The sequence below is a fragment of the Eutrigla gurnardus genome (assembly GCF_963514095.1).
Source record: "Eutrigla gurnardus genome assembly, chromosome: 16".
Taxonomy (NCBI): Eukaryota; Metazoa; Chordata; class Actinopteri; order Perciformes; family Triglidae; genus Eutrigla; species Eutrigla gurnardus.
This window is the reverse complement of record NC_139927.1, coordinates 15,582,889-15,599,661: the sequence shown is the minus strand read 5'-3', so window position 1 is coordinate 15,599,661 and position 16,773 is coordinate 15,582,889. Positions and strand designations below refer to the sequence as shown.

At 41.4% G+C, this 16,773-nt stretch overlaps 1 protein-coding gene across 1 annotated transcript; it reads right to left on the bottom strand.

Annotated features, from left to right (window-relative positions):
• Window positions 1–690: 690 nt before the first annotated feature.
• slc5a6a (solute carrier family 5 member 6a) lies at window positions 691–12,757 on the bottom strand. Its single transcript, XM_084030105.1, has 17 exons — window positions 12,667–12,757; window positions 11,813–12,056; window positions 10,910–11,131; window positions 9,964–10,029; window positions 9,186–9,237; window positions 9,013–9,080; window positions 8,342–8,496; window positions 8,098–8,238; window positions 7,520–7,649; window positions 7,346–7,434; window positions 7,111–7,223; window positions 6,848–6,915; window positions 6,282–6,368; window positions 6,014–6,198; window positions 5,789–5,892; window positions 5,058–5,185; window positions 691–4,966 (listed from the first exon to the last, which is right to left on the bottom strand). Exons 2-17 carry the CDS (start codon window positions 11,936–11,938, stop codon window positions 4,763–4,765), a joined length of 1,938 nt encoding a protein of 645 aa, XP_083886231.1. The 5' UTR covers window positions 11,939–12,056; window positions 12,667–12,757; the 3' UTR covers window positions 691–4,762.
• Window positions 12,758–16,773: the final 4,016 nt, after the last annotated feature.

Genomic DNA, 16,773 nt, shown 5'->3' with positions numbered 1-16,773 from the left:
TCAACATACTATGATTTTATTCAGGATTTTCGACATACAATACTTTTTTCGAATATAGTATGTAGAATAGGATATCCCAAAGTGATGAAACAATTCATAGTATATAGTATGTTGAAAAAAGACAGTATAGTATGTCGAACAAAGTCAGTACGTCGGAAAGAAAAGTCCTGAAAAAAGTTGTAGTATAGTACTTTCACTTTTTTGAGGACTTTTTTCCATAGTATATATTATGTCGAAAAAAAGTCATGAAACAAGTCATAGTATAGTAGGTCGGGAAAAAAAAGTCCTGAAATAGGTCATAGTATAAGTATGTCGAAAAAAGTTATAGTATGTAAAAAAAAAAGAAGCCATGAAATAGGTCATAGCATACTATTTAGAAAAAAGCCATGAAAAAGGTCATAGTATAGTATGTCGAAAAAATTAATAGTATAGTATGTTGAAAGAAAAGTCATAGTATTTGGCTAAAAAAAGTCCTGAAAAGTCATAGAACAGTACTTTGACATTTTTTTTTGACATACTATACTATGATTTTTTTCAGGACTTGATGGACTTTCACTTCATGAAACAAGTCATAGTATAGTATGTCGAAAAAAAGATATAGAAAATAATGATATAGAAACTGCTTCACGAAGCTTCATTTGGACATCACTAGTATGTACACGTCTTTTTTTCTCTCTCTTTTTAAAAAAAAATAAGTCAATGCAGAAAACGTAATGAAATTAGTCATTATTGTTTTTAATATCTCAATCCGAGTACATCAACGTTAGAAATCTAAGTCATACATCCAAACAACAGTGAAACGTGTCAACAGATTAAATCGCAGTCACTTCAGCTTCACTTTAGTTTTTCTGTGTCGTACTCCATCAAATCACCATGACGCACAGGATTCTTCTTCAGTCTTATGACGGACGTACAGCTGATCAGATCTGCAAGATTCGCTTATTCCTTCATATATCTGGGTTTGGTCCACTCATATTCAGGGCAAAGAAAACGGTATATTCCAGGATACAAATAAAATAAAACAATAAAATAAAGGCACAGCCAAAGCAGAGGAGTCATCTCGGCTTCAGTGCTTGTTTGTTGTTGTTTTTTTGGAATGCTAGCAGGAAGAATTCTTGTAGATGGGACAACGAATACAATAAATATTGCTCAAAACAATATTTATTGTTGCTGGAAATTACTAAGTGCCGTGCTTTTGTTTACACAAAACTCTTTCTTCCAACTCTATTCCTGTGCACTTCAAACTGATCGACCGTTGCTAAAGGCCACGAACAGAAAGAACACGACATCTGACATTAAACCACGATTGCCGACGTCAGTGTGCTTTCCTGGGTGTGTTCATGAGGATCACAGTCTGAGTCTCTAAAGGACATCTTTAACAGCAATAAAACATCAGCACTTAAACTAGGTTCCCTCACATTGTAAAGGGGGTGTAACTGTATCATTACGTTAACTTACAGGCACACACTTCAAGTAATTTCAAGTATGAAGGACAAGGATTCCATACTATATAATCATTAATAAAAGTACAGGCTGTCATTTGAAAGTAGTTCAGCCAGCAGATGATGGGATGCAGCACTAAACAAAAACATTTCCTGTATGAAATGCTCTTTAAGGCAAAGGATGCTCTCACATCTCATAGCGGACGGCTACATCCAAAGTTCTGCCAGATTCATCCACAGGAAACGTTTCATGGCTCTTGCATATAGAATTCCCACATTTTGAATCAGAAAATGTGGCTTCAGAGTGAATTTACAAAAATATACAAATGAGATTAAATATATCTTCTGTCGGTAAAAAACAAACAAACCACAACTACGAAATATGAAAGAATATATTCTATATGCTTTGGATAATTCGAGGTATTTCTGAGTGTGATGGTACAAACATGTTGCCCCTGTAAAAGACTTAAAATGGGGGATCTCGTGGTCCGAGGGAGTCCATAATCCTAACCCAATGAATAAACTGGCTCACCTCGACTCTCAGCCACCTACTTCAAAGACAAGTCCAGCGACTCATTTAACCCTCGTGCATCCTTCACGACTCTTTTTTGATCATGTTCAGTCATTTTCTGTACACAAACGTATTTAACGTCTGCACTCGCACGTCTCACAGAACAAAAAGTCTGTATCTGGAGGACAGGAGTCGACACAGAATCACGCATCTTCTCATATCAGACTTTCAATCACGAGCCTCATCTTCTGAATGAAGTTTTGACTCATTTCCAACAGACTGAGCTGTCATGTTTGCCCTGACGGACAAATACATGCTATACTCCTGGTTTCCACTAGGGGCATCACTGCTGTATGTCAGTGACATCATTGGCATCTATGGTCAAGCAGTGGAAACACAACAGTGGCATTTTCAAGGGTTTCAAGTATAAATATTTGGTAGTTAGGATCTGGACAGAAGTTGATAAAAAAAAAAAATTGCAACTTTCATTGTGGAAAAAAATATCAATATATAATATTCTATAGTAATTTTAGGAAGGGGGTATTTTTCTCTAGAAAGATCTGACGACACAAAAACATAAATCATCCAAGACGTGAAAAATAAAACTGAGCGTTTCGTATTCAGAAAAATGTGTAAAGAAACTCGCATTAAGAGTTACATTTATCAAAAAAGGTTGTTAGGATTAGCACTGAAGTAAAAGTGGAAAATATTATGAATCTATAATTGATTTGTTTTTTTTAAAGGATGCACAAGAGTTAAACAGGGAAACGTGAGGCGACAGAGACACGGAGGTCTCAGATAGTTACGGTCTAAAAGTAAACAACTATATTCATGGACTTCATATGGATCTCCATAAACTGGAGAATAAACGTGTCAGACTGGTTTGGCCATTACAAGCTGAAAACTGAATAATTTTGATTTAAATAAATGTCCGGCGACAACTTAGACAATGACAATGGATGACTTTAAACACTAAAAATGATGACGGTCAAGAATTCTGATTCCAAAAAAAACATAAATAATATAATAACTACACACTATTAAACAAATCAATCACACACTGCCACTGACAACCTGAATTAGACAAAACAGTGTTCTTACAACAGATGTTTAAAACATTACCAGAGATGACTGAAACATATTTCTCTTTAAATATAATGTTGCGTGTCAAAGATGGCGTCTCGACGTGGCTTTATTTCTGTGGCGGGAGGCGAACACACGGCGGGAGCGTTCGCGGCTCACTGAGGCACTTTGGAGCTTCGTGGGGATTTTAAATCATCACTGCTCAGGAAAACACACAAACGGGGACATTCAAAAACACAAACATGAGGTTTGATGCTTAAAGATTTAACATATGCATCTTTATATGCATTTCCTGACTCAGTTAATGGGCAGCGTATTGGTCTACAATACTCACACCACATGTGTATTGGGAGTTACTGGTTGCTTGTTCTCTCTCTCTCTCTCTCTCTTCATACTGGCCACCAGCAACCAATAACATAACGGCACGCAAGTATTATATTATACTCACACTAACATCATAGAAACATCCAAACTATTCCTGTAAAGAATACTAAGTGGACATTCATGTTGCCTTGCTGGTCTCCTGCCGTCTCTATCCGTCTGCTTTTTATCTTAAAGGTTGTATCAGCGATTCTGGGTCGAAACATAAATGATCACATTCATCTGTTTTTACCTCACGTCAAAAAACCGCGTCTCTCTAGGCAGCCTAGGCTCCGAGATCGCACACAAAAACAAATGGTACTACCAACACCTCAAAAGCAAAATAAACAGTGTTCCAACCAATCACAGACAAGGGGCGGGTGGCACGTTCATGAAAATGCGCGTCCATGATCATTTTCAAAACACGGGAGGGAGGGGCTAGCTGGCTCTGTTTGTTTTGGATCTCGCAACGGAAGTGAGGGCAACCAGAATCGCTGATACAACCTTTAATGTGTGACTTTTGTGAATCTGAAGTCACCTTTAAAAAGGATAAACGGTATTATAATATATATATTTTTATATATTTCCTCATTATAGACTAACGAGTGTTTATTATACAAGTATTTAATGATGTGAATGGCGGGCACACGAGTCCCCACTGGATGAAAAACTGGATAATATTAAGTTTGCTCCATGTAAGTGAACGGCCACAACGAGACGCCATCTTTGCTCATCTGAACACACTCCTCTTGTATGTAGACATCTATAGTAGCAGCTAGAAGACTATAAGGACTGAACCGAGGGCATGTAAAAGACACTACACCACCACAGTACTGGCATGCCTTCCATTCAAGTTCTCTTTGCTTTTTTTTTTTATATTAGATTCTCTTAAAACGTACTCTGGGATATTATGGCTCCGTCTTCTCTATAAAAATAACTCCTTTACATCTCGTGTCCATCGACGATTCTTTTGTAGAAACAGAAACGACTGCATCCATCACGGCGGAGCAGCTCATTGTCCGTGAGAGCTACACACTCGTATTGCCTTCAAACTGCACACATCTGGACAGAGAGGAGCCCGTGTGTCGCTGACGGACATCGTCTGGCTTCCGATGCACAGTTCCAGCCTGGCAAACATTGATTTCCAGTTGTTTTTTTTTTAATAAAAGCAGGAGCAGGTACCAATAAATCACCTATTCCCCACAGAGTTGCTGAAGCCTTTTTTTATATTCAGATTCAACTGATTTTACTTTGTGCTGCAGACATTTAGGATGCTGTCCTTAATGATCCCGTCTTTTGCTGCACTTACCCCTCCGGACCCCTGAGCAGGGACAGGGCAGTAGCTGGACGTGTTAAGTAGAAAGGATCAAAACGCCGTCTCCTGAACCGTGTGACCCTTCAGCTTACACGCGGGCGAAGCGACCCTCGTTTCCAAGTCATCCTCCTCCTCCGTTTGTGCTCGGTCGCTCTCCATCTCTTTGTCCTCCGTGACCGTGTCCTCTTTGCAGTAAGCCGCTCCGTTGTCTTCTTTCTTGGCCATCCGGTAAGGCTGCGCGTTGGTTTCTTTGGTCTGGTAAACAAAGGTTAAAAGACGGCCGAGAGCTCAGGTTTGTGCTCAAGCAAACAAGGACAAACACTGCCGGGTGGAAAGGGGAGGTTACCTTGGCTGGAGTCGACAGAGGAGTGACACAGCAGAGCTTCTCCCTGTAGCGCTGAGGCAGGAAGAAGAGCAGCGTGCCCAGGACTGGAAACACCGTGCCGGGAGTCACTTCATTCTCCTTCATGGGTCCTAACATGTTGACACATACATGAACCGGACGCCGTCGATGAAGTGTTCAAACATCGGGGCTCATTCACAAGAGTGAATGCTGCTCAGCCAGCGCATGTGCTGGAAAGTGAGCTTAATGTGTATAAGGTAGATTTTCTGGTCATAAAAAACATGAATATAATATTCTGATTCAACTGTTCGTGGCTTTAAAATAGAAATCATACCGGATCGTTTTTGGATGCGAGAATCCAAAAACTGTGTTGGCCCCACGATTCAAATGCAAATTCACCGTAGCGGCGGGAATGGGGTCATTGTTGGGCTGATATGGTTGGTATGAAGCTGTTAACATTTACTGAGATAATCAATCAAGAGAGAAGTAGAGTAATTTTCTCATAGACTTCTATACTAGAGGAGTCGCCCCCTGATGGCCAGTAGAGAGAATGCAAGTTTCAGACACCTGCTTTGGCTTCATTTCCAGCTACATTTTTCAGAATCGGATTCTGCTGCCTGATAAAGACCCGTAACTACTGTAGAGTCATTTGTCCCACGGATGAATGCTGATTGCCCACTAAAGATAAAAGCCAGGTGTTAGGTGTCCAGTGGGAAAAGTGTAACTGTGTTTACCTGTTAGCAGGCTGACCAGCAGTCCCACCACCACCACAGTGGTGGAGTTGTGAGCACTGTACCACATGTAGGACAAGGAGTAGAGCGCCTGCACACCCGTTGGCCTGAAGGAAAGACGGGAGACAAAGCATTATTAAGATCCCACCATCATTATGTGACTGAACATCTGCAGTCTACTTGTAGTGTTCAGAGAAAGTCTACTTCCTGGGTCTCGTGTCTCATTACCTTGGCTTGGCTGTGGTGGCGCTGACCAGTGTAGTCATGACAGCGGTGGTCATGTTGTCAAACAGGGGCAGAGCAGTGCTGTTGAGTGGTGGCACTGGGATGGGATCAGCCATGCGCATCACAAAGCTGCCGATGCCGATCCAGAAGGCCATGGCGAGGCCCGCTACTAACCCGACCACTGCACCCTGAAGACCAGGAGGTACGGGCACAGATGTAAGAACCTCAACTCACACGGTACACAATTAAATCACATGTAAGGAGGACTCACGGTCGGGTTTGCCCAGGGGAAGAACATTCCCAGACAGAAGAGGCCCAGCAGAGGACCACCCAACATCCCAAAGATGCTGAAGGCTGCCTGAGGGCACAGAAGACAACACAGCAGTGGAATGAGTGTGATTGCATACAATGTCAACTTGAAGACGCAGATTTGCAGCGAACGCGATATTGCCATCAGAAATTTTGTGACGAAAGCCCATCAGCGTTGAAATCAGTCCAGAGACCAGACTATGTGGAGAATCCAGAGACTGTTTATGGTCCAAACAACAAGGTCGCTGCTGTATTTATGTCTAGATGACCTTATTTGGAGTGGAGAGTGGAGAGCAGCTACAATGTTAGCATAGCTTAGCACCCATCAATCCAGACTCCATTCATGAAACAATCTTTTGTTAGCTTGTCGTCTTGCAGACAGACCTAACAAAGCATGACTTCCTTAATTACCATTTTTATGGAGTTATTTCAGCATCCTTATTCCTTACAGACATCTCATAATTTGTCACTCTTCCAATTAAACACATTCTCTACCTGCAGCTGAGAGCATGTCAACAGTTTGTTTACCTGCAGCACAGATCCCATTAAAGAGGCGATGTAGGCCATCGCCAGACACACCAGGCCGTAGACCAACGCTGTGGATGAAGTAGAAGTAAAGTTTAAAGTAGCTAGATGGATAGATGTGGTTCTATGGAATCACAATATGCTCGGTTAAAGACCGTCAATGATGAGTAACAATAAGGCACTAATCAAATCTATATTAAATATATAGTATTTAGTATTGCATGACAACCCCCCCACCCCCCCCAACATTAAAACACTCGTCTTACCGAGTCCCTTGGATAGCAGCGTAGCTTTAGTTTCAGTCATGTTTGGAAAATGAGGTTTAATCAGGTCCTCCATGGTTACTGTTGCTAGGGAGTTAAAGGCTGATGAGATGGTGCTGGATGGAGACAATAAAAAAAAATAAAAAAAAGATTGAATTTGTAACCCATTGCATGAGTTGTCTGTACAGCACAGGCCTTCAGGATAGAGCATAAACACTGTTTAAGTGTATTGTCTTACCTGAGAGCTCCACTGAAGAGACAGGCCACAAAGAGCCCTGCGAGCCCGGGCAGATCCTTGAACACGTCCATCACAAAGTACAGCACCATCTGCACAAAGCAACTAAACTTTAGTAAGTTCCTCCACAGCCAAGAATAACGCTGTATGTTTTTGGGAAGGGAGCTTAATGCTAACCTGGTCATTGGTTTTGACGTAGCCCTTGTCCAGAGGACTGTCCTCTCCATAGCGAGCAAACATGACCAGACCCATGAGGCAACCTAAAGACAAGACAATCTGCTGGCACGGGAAAACGACATAGCAGGACCTGGAAGGACAAACGAAGACACCGTCAACATGGGGACAAGATGGCAGACATAACAAACCGGTACACGTGAAAAGTGACACCTAAAAAGGAAAGTAACAAGAATACTTACACAGTAACAGTTTAACGTGGTTCTACTTATTTCAGGAGATTATTCATTCGGACGTGTGCACACGATTGTGTGCATCTCTTTGTCTGTCCACAGCTAATCTCGCCTAGCCTAGCTCCGATCGATCCGAACCCCATTCAGAAAAATGTAATGATTCCCTCACCACCTCTAGCATGGGTGACATGAATGAACTCAAATGACCCTACAGTCAAACTCGTACGAGTAACGCTCGGTGAAAATGTGCTTGTTGTTTGGTGTGAACACAGCATTAATGATCCATCATCAAAAACACAAGCGACTTTGTTCTCCTCAGCAACGTCACCACACATTGATGGTACTCACATGACTGCCTCTTTCTCCGTACGTGCACTGAGGTATCTCTGGACCTGGGCCTGGTTCACCCCATACAGAGCCAACATCAAGAAGACTCCTCCCACACCTAGCGTCCAGAAGGTGTGGCGCTCCAGAGGGTCGGGGTTCAGGCTACACGGGCAGAGGGTGAATACAATGTGACCTGCCCCCGTGTCATGCAAAGGTAACGAGGAATACTTCACTATACTTCACTTTGAATGTGCCGAGTACTCACTCTAGTCCAGCAATGCGGCTGCCGTTGACTGCTTTCCTCCACACCTCCGCCATGCCCCCGGCCTGACTGGCCCCCACCACAATGACCGCCAGCTGCCCGGCAAACATCACCACTGTCTGGAACACATCGGTCCAGATGACCGCCTTCAGCCCCCCCTGGGACACAGGAGCAGTGGATTCACTTCAAATTCCATAATAATCAACATTAAAAACTTTATGTAAAGGCATGCATTGACTAGAAACTTGACATAGTGACAACATGTAATGAGTGACACCTTTGATCCTAAAACGACGTTGGCAGGAAAAGCCATGAGTTTTCTGCATCCTAGTCAGTAGCTCTAAAATCTTCATCTTCTACATAATGGTATATTACACAAATGCAGTAGTTCTTGTTTAGAAACGATCTCAACTTCGTTTTTGTTTAGCTTCTGTAGTAGAATTTTTTTTTTCTGAATTTTATCACGATAAACAAAAAATCGTGGTGAATTAATAATCAAAAGTATCGTCATTTATTACTTGTAAAAGCTGAAGTGAAAAAAAAATTCATACCAGCATGTTTGAATGCCATTGTAAGGTTAACATTATGTATCACAGTTAATAGGGATAATCGTGACATGACATTTAAGTCGTGGTAAAATTAACACTGGGTTGCTGAAAGGTTTGAGGACTCACCAGAGCAGTATATAGAGTGCACACCAAGCCCATGGCCAGCACCGCCCCCCATAGGTCAAAACCTGTCACTGCAAGAGAACAGAGTGAGAGCATTACCCAACACTGCAGACACGTGATTGGGCAATCCCTTGGTAAAATATGACAAACATAAAAAATGTAAATGCTGCTCTTACCTGCATTGAGTGCCAAGGCTGGAGCATACAGGACCACACCCATATAAATGACCTGCAGAGGAGGGGAAAAACAAAAACGTTGCAGAACGGGACGACAAAAACAGAGCTGAACTCAGGTCATGTTTTAGAGCAAAGCGACTCCTGTATCAGATTATACCTGCTTAACTGTAAAACTATCAGCATTTAGAATAAGTATTTGGAGAAAGACCGGTTAGGTTGGAAAGAGAGATCCAAATGATCCCGGGACAGTTTAATTACCCTCTCAAAGTAACACCATCAAACACATTTCTGAATTCATTTTGGTTGAATTTGTTTTGAGAACAATACATATGTATGACATTACTGAACAGCTTTAATGCTTTTAATACAAAAACACAAACCATAAGAGACATAATAAGGGCCAATGTGAGACTTCTAGGGCCAAAGTTTCAGTCAGGCTGTAATAATTAGCCAATGTAATCTTAGACAGGAGGATAAAAACACCAACTGACAGCAGTGGGGAAAGGTTTTCCTTCTTTTATTGGCGAGCATAAAACTGTAATTGCCTTTCTGACTTAATGTTTTACTCACTGGCTGACTAGAGAGGTCTCCTTGTGATAAAATCATTTTAAATTACTTTCTGCGCCAAATTATTTGTGTCATTACTGAGCATCGGTTCAGGTGACATTATGCCCAGGGTGATGGTCATTTTATCAGAAGTAGCACCAATTAGATCCCCGATCCCTGCAAGTGTTGGCGTAACACAGCCCAGGAACTAATATAGACAGAAAGATGATACCATCTGGAAGATGAAGGTCACAGTCCCACAGATGCGAACCGTCTTGTTAAATCGCAGCTCCAGATACTGTTGAGAGGAGAGAACGTCAAAGAATAAACAACGGGTTGAATAAAACATCATCTCAGCGTCATTCTGTGGTAAACGGCCAGTGTTGTGAATATTTATTCTCTGGATTAGAACTGACAGTTTAGACCCACATGATCAAATCCAGGAATCCAGGCGGGATGCTTTTTTCAAATCTGTCTCAGAGGCTCAACTGATTTTCAGAATGTAGACCACAGCTTTAAGATTTTCCTTAAAGTCTAAGCGCAAAATAACGACATTCCTGTCAAAACAAGAGGATGAAATAGCGACGCTCTTCTAAATTGTTGCTTCTCATCGTCTTTTTCCGTTTGCTTTTATTTGTGGACCAAATTGACCTTTAAAAATGTGTTATTATTTTATTCCTCCAAAAGTTACATCCCGCCCATCTACACTGTTTCACTCGGATATAAACCACCGTAAGATATAGATACTCTGGAAATGCTGTTTCAGAATTTAAGTTTAGTCCCTCAGCCAAGGAGAAATCAAACGTGTCAACTTAAGTGTCATGCTTAAGTAGAAAACTTAAGGTGTTTCAGGCAGCAGACCCCTGATTTGTAAGTAATAATTCCTTATTTGTTCACAGGACATTAATGCAGCACTATTCTCTGCAACATGACTGATCAGTGTACTTGAGGTTCATGAGATAAAAAGTCTAGCTGTGAACAAAGACCATTTCAAGATGTTCAGTCTTGAGAACATTGTTTCTGTTGAATGTTAACAGGTGAGCAGATAAGAGGACAGATAAGAATTCTAATCCGTGTACTTGAGAACTGAAAACAGAAAAACTGCTGACTGAGGAAAGATTGATAGAGTCACGTCGCACTTTGTGCTCGCTGTGTGTTAATTCTCCATTTGTGGGTACCTCATAGGCGCTGGACAGCCGTAATCTGTAGAAGACTGGTATGAAAATGTGAGCTGGGATGAGCAGGCCCAAGAAGTAGGAGCAGCCCAGGAACCAGTACTGAGTCCCAAAGGTGTAGATCTCTGATGGAGCTCCGAGGATGGCCACAGCCGACTGGAAAGTGGCCAGCAGGGACAGAGACACAGGCAGGCAACTCATGGAGCGGTCAGCCATCAGAAACTCCTAGATCAAGCAAAATGTTGGCATCAGATATTTATTTTAAAAAAAACTAAAAAACCTACTATAATGAAAAGGTGTGTTCACACCCAACATACATTTGACACCGCAGGATCGTTGTGTTTATTGGGGTGCTAGACTCTGGTTGGTTGCAACAACCGGGTTTCAACCATTATGGCTGAAATAACCACTATTCACCAGGCTGTATTTACTGTTTCTAGCAAGTCGGCTGGTTACCCACAGCTGAATGAACCCAAAATAAACTATTTAGCTGTGATTTAATAGCACTAACCAGTTAAAAAGGATGCTGAAATAACTCCAAAATGATGGTGATTAGTCATGCTTTGTTCGGTCTGTCTGCAAGACAACAACTTTTAAAACACTTGTTTTCTGAATGGAGTCTGGATTGATGGGTGCTAGGCTATGCTAACATTGTACCTGCTACATCAACACTCTAAATAAGGTCATCTAGACAAATATGGCATCAACCTTGTTGTTTGGACCACAGACAGTTTCTGGTTTCTCCACATAGTAGCTCATCTTAGTACGGAGACCAGACCAGACTATCGTAGAACTACAAAGTCCATGCAGACTGGAAAGCCTGAAAATGAACCTGCAGTCGTCAAGGGTGGAGAATGAAAGTATTGTCAGGTAGAAGATGTAACGAACAACGTGTGTGAAGTCTACCTGCGTTGTGCGCTGGCGCCCGCCAGAGAAGGCGTAGAAGAGGCCGATGCCGGCTGAGGCCACCAACAGCAAGACAAAGATGACGTAGTCCACCGTGGTGAAGTGCATTTGGACTACCTCCCCCATGATGACAGTGGATGTGTGGGGGGGAAGTTGGGCGAGTGAAGGCTATTGGAAGCACGGCCTCTGGGGCTGATCACGTCGTCAAAGAAAGCACATCACCCATAAGGAGACTCACGGAGAGCTGGAGGAAAAATAGTTAGTTTTAATACTATTTTCGAGTTTCATGCTGTCTGAATGGCAGCAGGTGGCGTCCAGGTGTCTATTTCAACATTTATAATAGAAATGAAAGTTGTCAAAAATAATAAATAATATAGAACGTCTTTGGATCGTTTGAAATTCTTTTTTGCGCATGTGTGGGGCCTCGTATACCACCTGCTTTAACAAAGCCAAACACACAAAAAACGATACGGCTCAACTGCAATTAGTATCAGTGACAAAAAAAAGAAAAAAAAAACTGAATCGTGGCATCTCCAAGTTATATTTGCTCCCATTTTTCTGCTGATCTGACTCAAAACAGCGACCTGATCCCAACCATGAGTTTTTTTGGCCATTGCGCCCCTAACCATAGAAGCGAAACTGAAGCTTTACAGCAGTTTTTTTAATGTGTTAATGTGTGTGTGTGTGTGTGTGTGTGTGTGTGTGTGTGTGTGTGTGTGTGTGTGTGTGTGTGTGTGTGTGTGTGTGTGTGTGTGTGTGTGTGCGTGTGGACAAAACAACCCCATTGTAACTTGCATGTCCAAGTTGAAAAACACAACATGTCAAAGTATGCAATGCTAATAAGTTTTACTTACTTTAGCTGCTGAATTCAGGCTGCCTGCCTGCCGACACACACACACACACACACACCGGACACTCGGGCTTCAGGCTCACTGGAGGAGAGAAGAGAGATTCCAGAAAATCACGATAACTGTACAGGCAGAGGAGGAAACCATCAAAAACACTTTACCACACGTGAGAATGAAACACATGAGAAAAATGAGCAGTCACAATATTGTTGCGAGCATTCAACACCAGTGTTTTCCAGAAACACAGCAGTCACTTTTCCTTTGGGTACGGATGATTTTCACCAAACAAAGGCCGACCCCGTGTTATATATTTATACAGGAGACACACAACAGTATTCTTTTACATTATCACTTCAGGAGGTAGATGTTTTTATCTCCTCGCTGTGTTCATCTGATCCTAACTCATATTCCACTGCACGTAAGCCCATCTTGTCTTACACAGTTTGATTGTGCTGTAGTTTCCTACACTACTGATGATGATGATGATGATGATGAAGAGCTAAAGGGCAGCTGACTGCAGAGAGTGAAATGAGGTTAAAAAGATTTGAGGACAACTCCGTGCTACAAAGGATTATTGGAAACAGGGTTGAAAAACTTATTATAACAAGAGGTTGAAATTAATTTGATCTACTTTATGATGCACAACAGGCGCCACAGGGGCAGTGAACCAGCCAATGCCACAGCACTTTGTAGCTCACGCCAATGAGTAGGGGTCGACCGATATGGCTTTTTCAGGGCCGATAGCGATTAGTACTAATCTAGGAGACGGATGACCGGTTGATTTGTCTGCAGTAAATAAAAAGTGTGAAATAGGTGTCAAAATTAAGAATAACACAAAACTTGCTTGACCTTTTAACATGACCTCAACCGAAAAAATATAAATTAAATAGTATCCTGAAGTTGTATTAAGTTAAAACTAGGGCTGGGCAATAAAACGATAGTTATCACAATATAACTTTTCCTCGATAGAAATCTAAGACAGGTTGATAGAATGTCGATATAACTCATTCCTTCCATGTTTTGACAGACAAGACATGCACATCAGCAAATTAAACAAAAACATGATGTTGGAAATATTAAAAAGAGCGTTACAGAAGAAGAAAGTTAAACCAAAATTAACCTAGTCATAGCTTCACTTCGGACTAAAAAGAAACATCTAGGCTTGACAGTAATTAAGAAACATTTTCAGAAAAAAAGTGATCAACATCATGATATGATATAAATCGATAACTGATATGAAAAAAATAATCGGGATACATTTTTCCCCCCACATCGCCCAACCCTAGTTGAAACAAATATAATGAATACCAGAGAGTAGTGACATCGGAGCCAAAGTAGTGCATTTTGAAATTAAATTATTTCAATTGGCAAATCACCTTAAAAACTGACAATAATTGGTCAACCCCTCCAGTGAAGTAATGGACAATTTCACAGTTGGAAATATTCCAAATAAGTCTGACAGGCAGTAAACATGTACCGGAGGTGTTGCCTAGCGATGCAATCTGCTGAACCGGACGAACAACGGAACGTTACGGAGTCTTAAGTGGAGCGTTTACATTTTCACAACTGGAACAGGAGCAACAGCTGATCAGGAATTTTGACAGACCAGGTTGTAAACATTGCGCCATAATCAACTGTTACCCGTCTTTATATTTTTTTTATTTTAAGACAGCCTGGTATTTAAATCCAGTGTGTTGATCAAACGTCAGTAATCTTCTGCAACAACAGGCCCGTCTGTGCGATACTCTGCACTGGTTTGATCGAGCGCTGACCGAGACAAATGACCCCCGTTAAATCCCACTCTTATCATTATGGCTCATTATGGCTAATCTACCCTGGTATGACCATCACGTGGAAGCTTCAACAGACAGGATGTAGCTCTTTAACTAACTTTAAAGCCAGTTCACACAATGTGTCACTTCAGAGGCAAATTCAGTCATTGTGGGAATCCATTACTGTTCCGTCAATCTTTTACAAGGCACGGCAAGAAAACTATTCAACAGTATTTAGAGTTTGTATAAGTTTGCACCTCATTCTGCTGTTTCACACTAAACTTTGCTCCTGCAGAGCGTTACGGGATTAGAGCCAACAGCCTTTTGTTGCCCCCCCCCAGTGTTAAGGTGCCATTCTAAAATGAGCAGCATCAGTGTGGGGGAACGGGGGAAAAAGCATTAAATCCCGGCGAGTTACAAAAGGGCCCTTTGATTAAAATCCTTGCAGTGCTTTAATCAAGTAACCCACTGGCTTCACAATGAAACAATGTCTGGTCTTCACTTCCAAAACTTTTTTTTTATTTGACACTGAGTGGCTGGTTTGTAATTACTTGACCCTCTTCTTAAGTTTTTTTTCCATTATAAGTGCCAAAATTCCCAAGAACCTGACCCCCTCTGTCTAAAAAACCCATTCATTTTGTGAAAAGTAATTTTCCCTCACAACTCTCTCCTTTATCAAAGGCTGAACTGACCTTTACCTAAAATGCTATTTTCAAGGGCCTTTCAGTCATGACACCGACTACCATTAGTACTCTTAAGACACCACTGTCATCATTTTTACATTTAGGACATCTAGCAGATGCTTTTGTCCAAAGCGACTTACTTAGATTCTACTGGTTTTCAACCTAAATACTTCTGGCCTGTTTCGTAGTGAAACAGAACTCAATATCAGCTCATGCCTCCTAAGTATTTGTAAGTAATTGTTGAGAAAAAAAAGAAATACTTTTATGGCATCACAGCGAGAGCTGCGGCAGCAAACATCAAAAAATCAAACTATTTACAAACATCATAAATCACCTGGTGGTGAGTTGAGATAGAGTAAGATATAGGGTGAGAAGCTCAGTCATCCGTGACGGACTCAGAGTAGAGCACACATTGTGAGGACCATTTAAATGAAAAAAAAATGCACATTTGCTATAAGGGTTTTTCGCCTGGTGCATATATATATATATATATATATATATATATATATATATGTATATGTGGTATATATATATGTATATGTGGTGGAGAGGTTTGTGTGTCCCTATGACCCTGAGGGCTGTGTTGTCTGGAGCTTTGTGCTCCTGGTAGGGTGTCCCATGGCAAATTGGTCTCAGGTGAGGGGCCAGACTAAGAATGGTTCAAAAGACCCCATGAAAAATCTAGGAAGAAGAGGAGTGACGCGGCCCTGAGGAAGCCCGAGGCCCCCGTCTGGAGTCAGGCCCAGAGGGAGGGCCCGTCAGCGAGCTCCTGATGGTCGGGCTCGACACAAGATGAAATAAATCTCCCTGCATAAATAAACGATAAAGATTTTTTTTAAATGGCAACATGGAATCTTGTTTTTCATTACCTGAACTTTTTTATTTATTATTTATTTAGACGGATTCTTCAAGTCACTCATGACGATATTCTCTATTATCCCGATAATGAAAATTAATCACAATCAACTTAATGAGTGTTTTTTAAATCCTGATCAGCGATAAAAATAAAATGACGATATGGACATTTCATGTCATGATTATCCTGGCCAAAATTATGTGATTCATGTTATCCCCATAAAATCGAATGAAAATATTCTTATATTGGACCTTAAGAGAATGTGAAGTGATTCCAATATGTTTAAGAAACAAATGTTTTATGATGCCATGATAGTGAGTTGGACAGCTTTTATAAGTCACTTGTGATGACATTCACCATTATCCCGATAATGGAAATTCACCACGATCAACGATAAAATCCTAGATCCCCACTCAGAGCACTGACTCACTTTATGTTGCTACCAGCAAAATACTTAACACGTAACCCCACAGGCTACTCCAATGGCTTGCAAAAAATACAGTACTTCAAGGTAACTACAAAAAGAATATGGCTCTCAGCAAGCAATCTGCTTCTGCACCAGTTGGCTGAGGTCTTTTTCACGATGGCTGCCTCTTCACTAGCATGCAAAACGGGCTACACGTGCATCACTCCCATCCTACAATATCACAAGGCCTCAGTCCCAGTATTTCATCAACGCTCAGGCTCTCAGTGTGCATTAGGTAGCGGTGACATCACGAGCGTCACAAATTACATAGGAGGTCAGGGAGGCTGTGGTTGCCCGGCAACACAGGGACAATGATTTGACATTACATGGAGATAG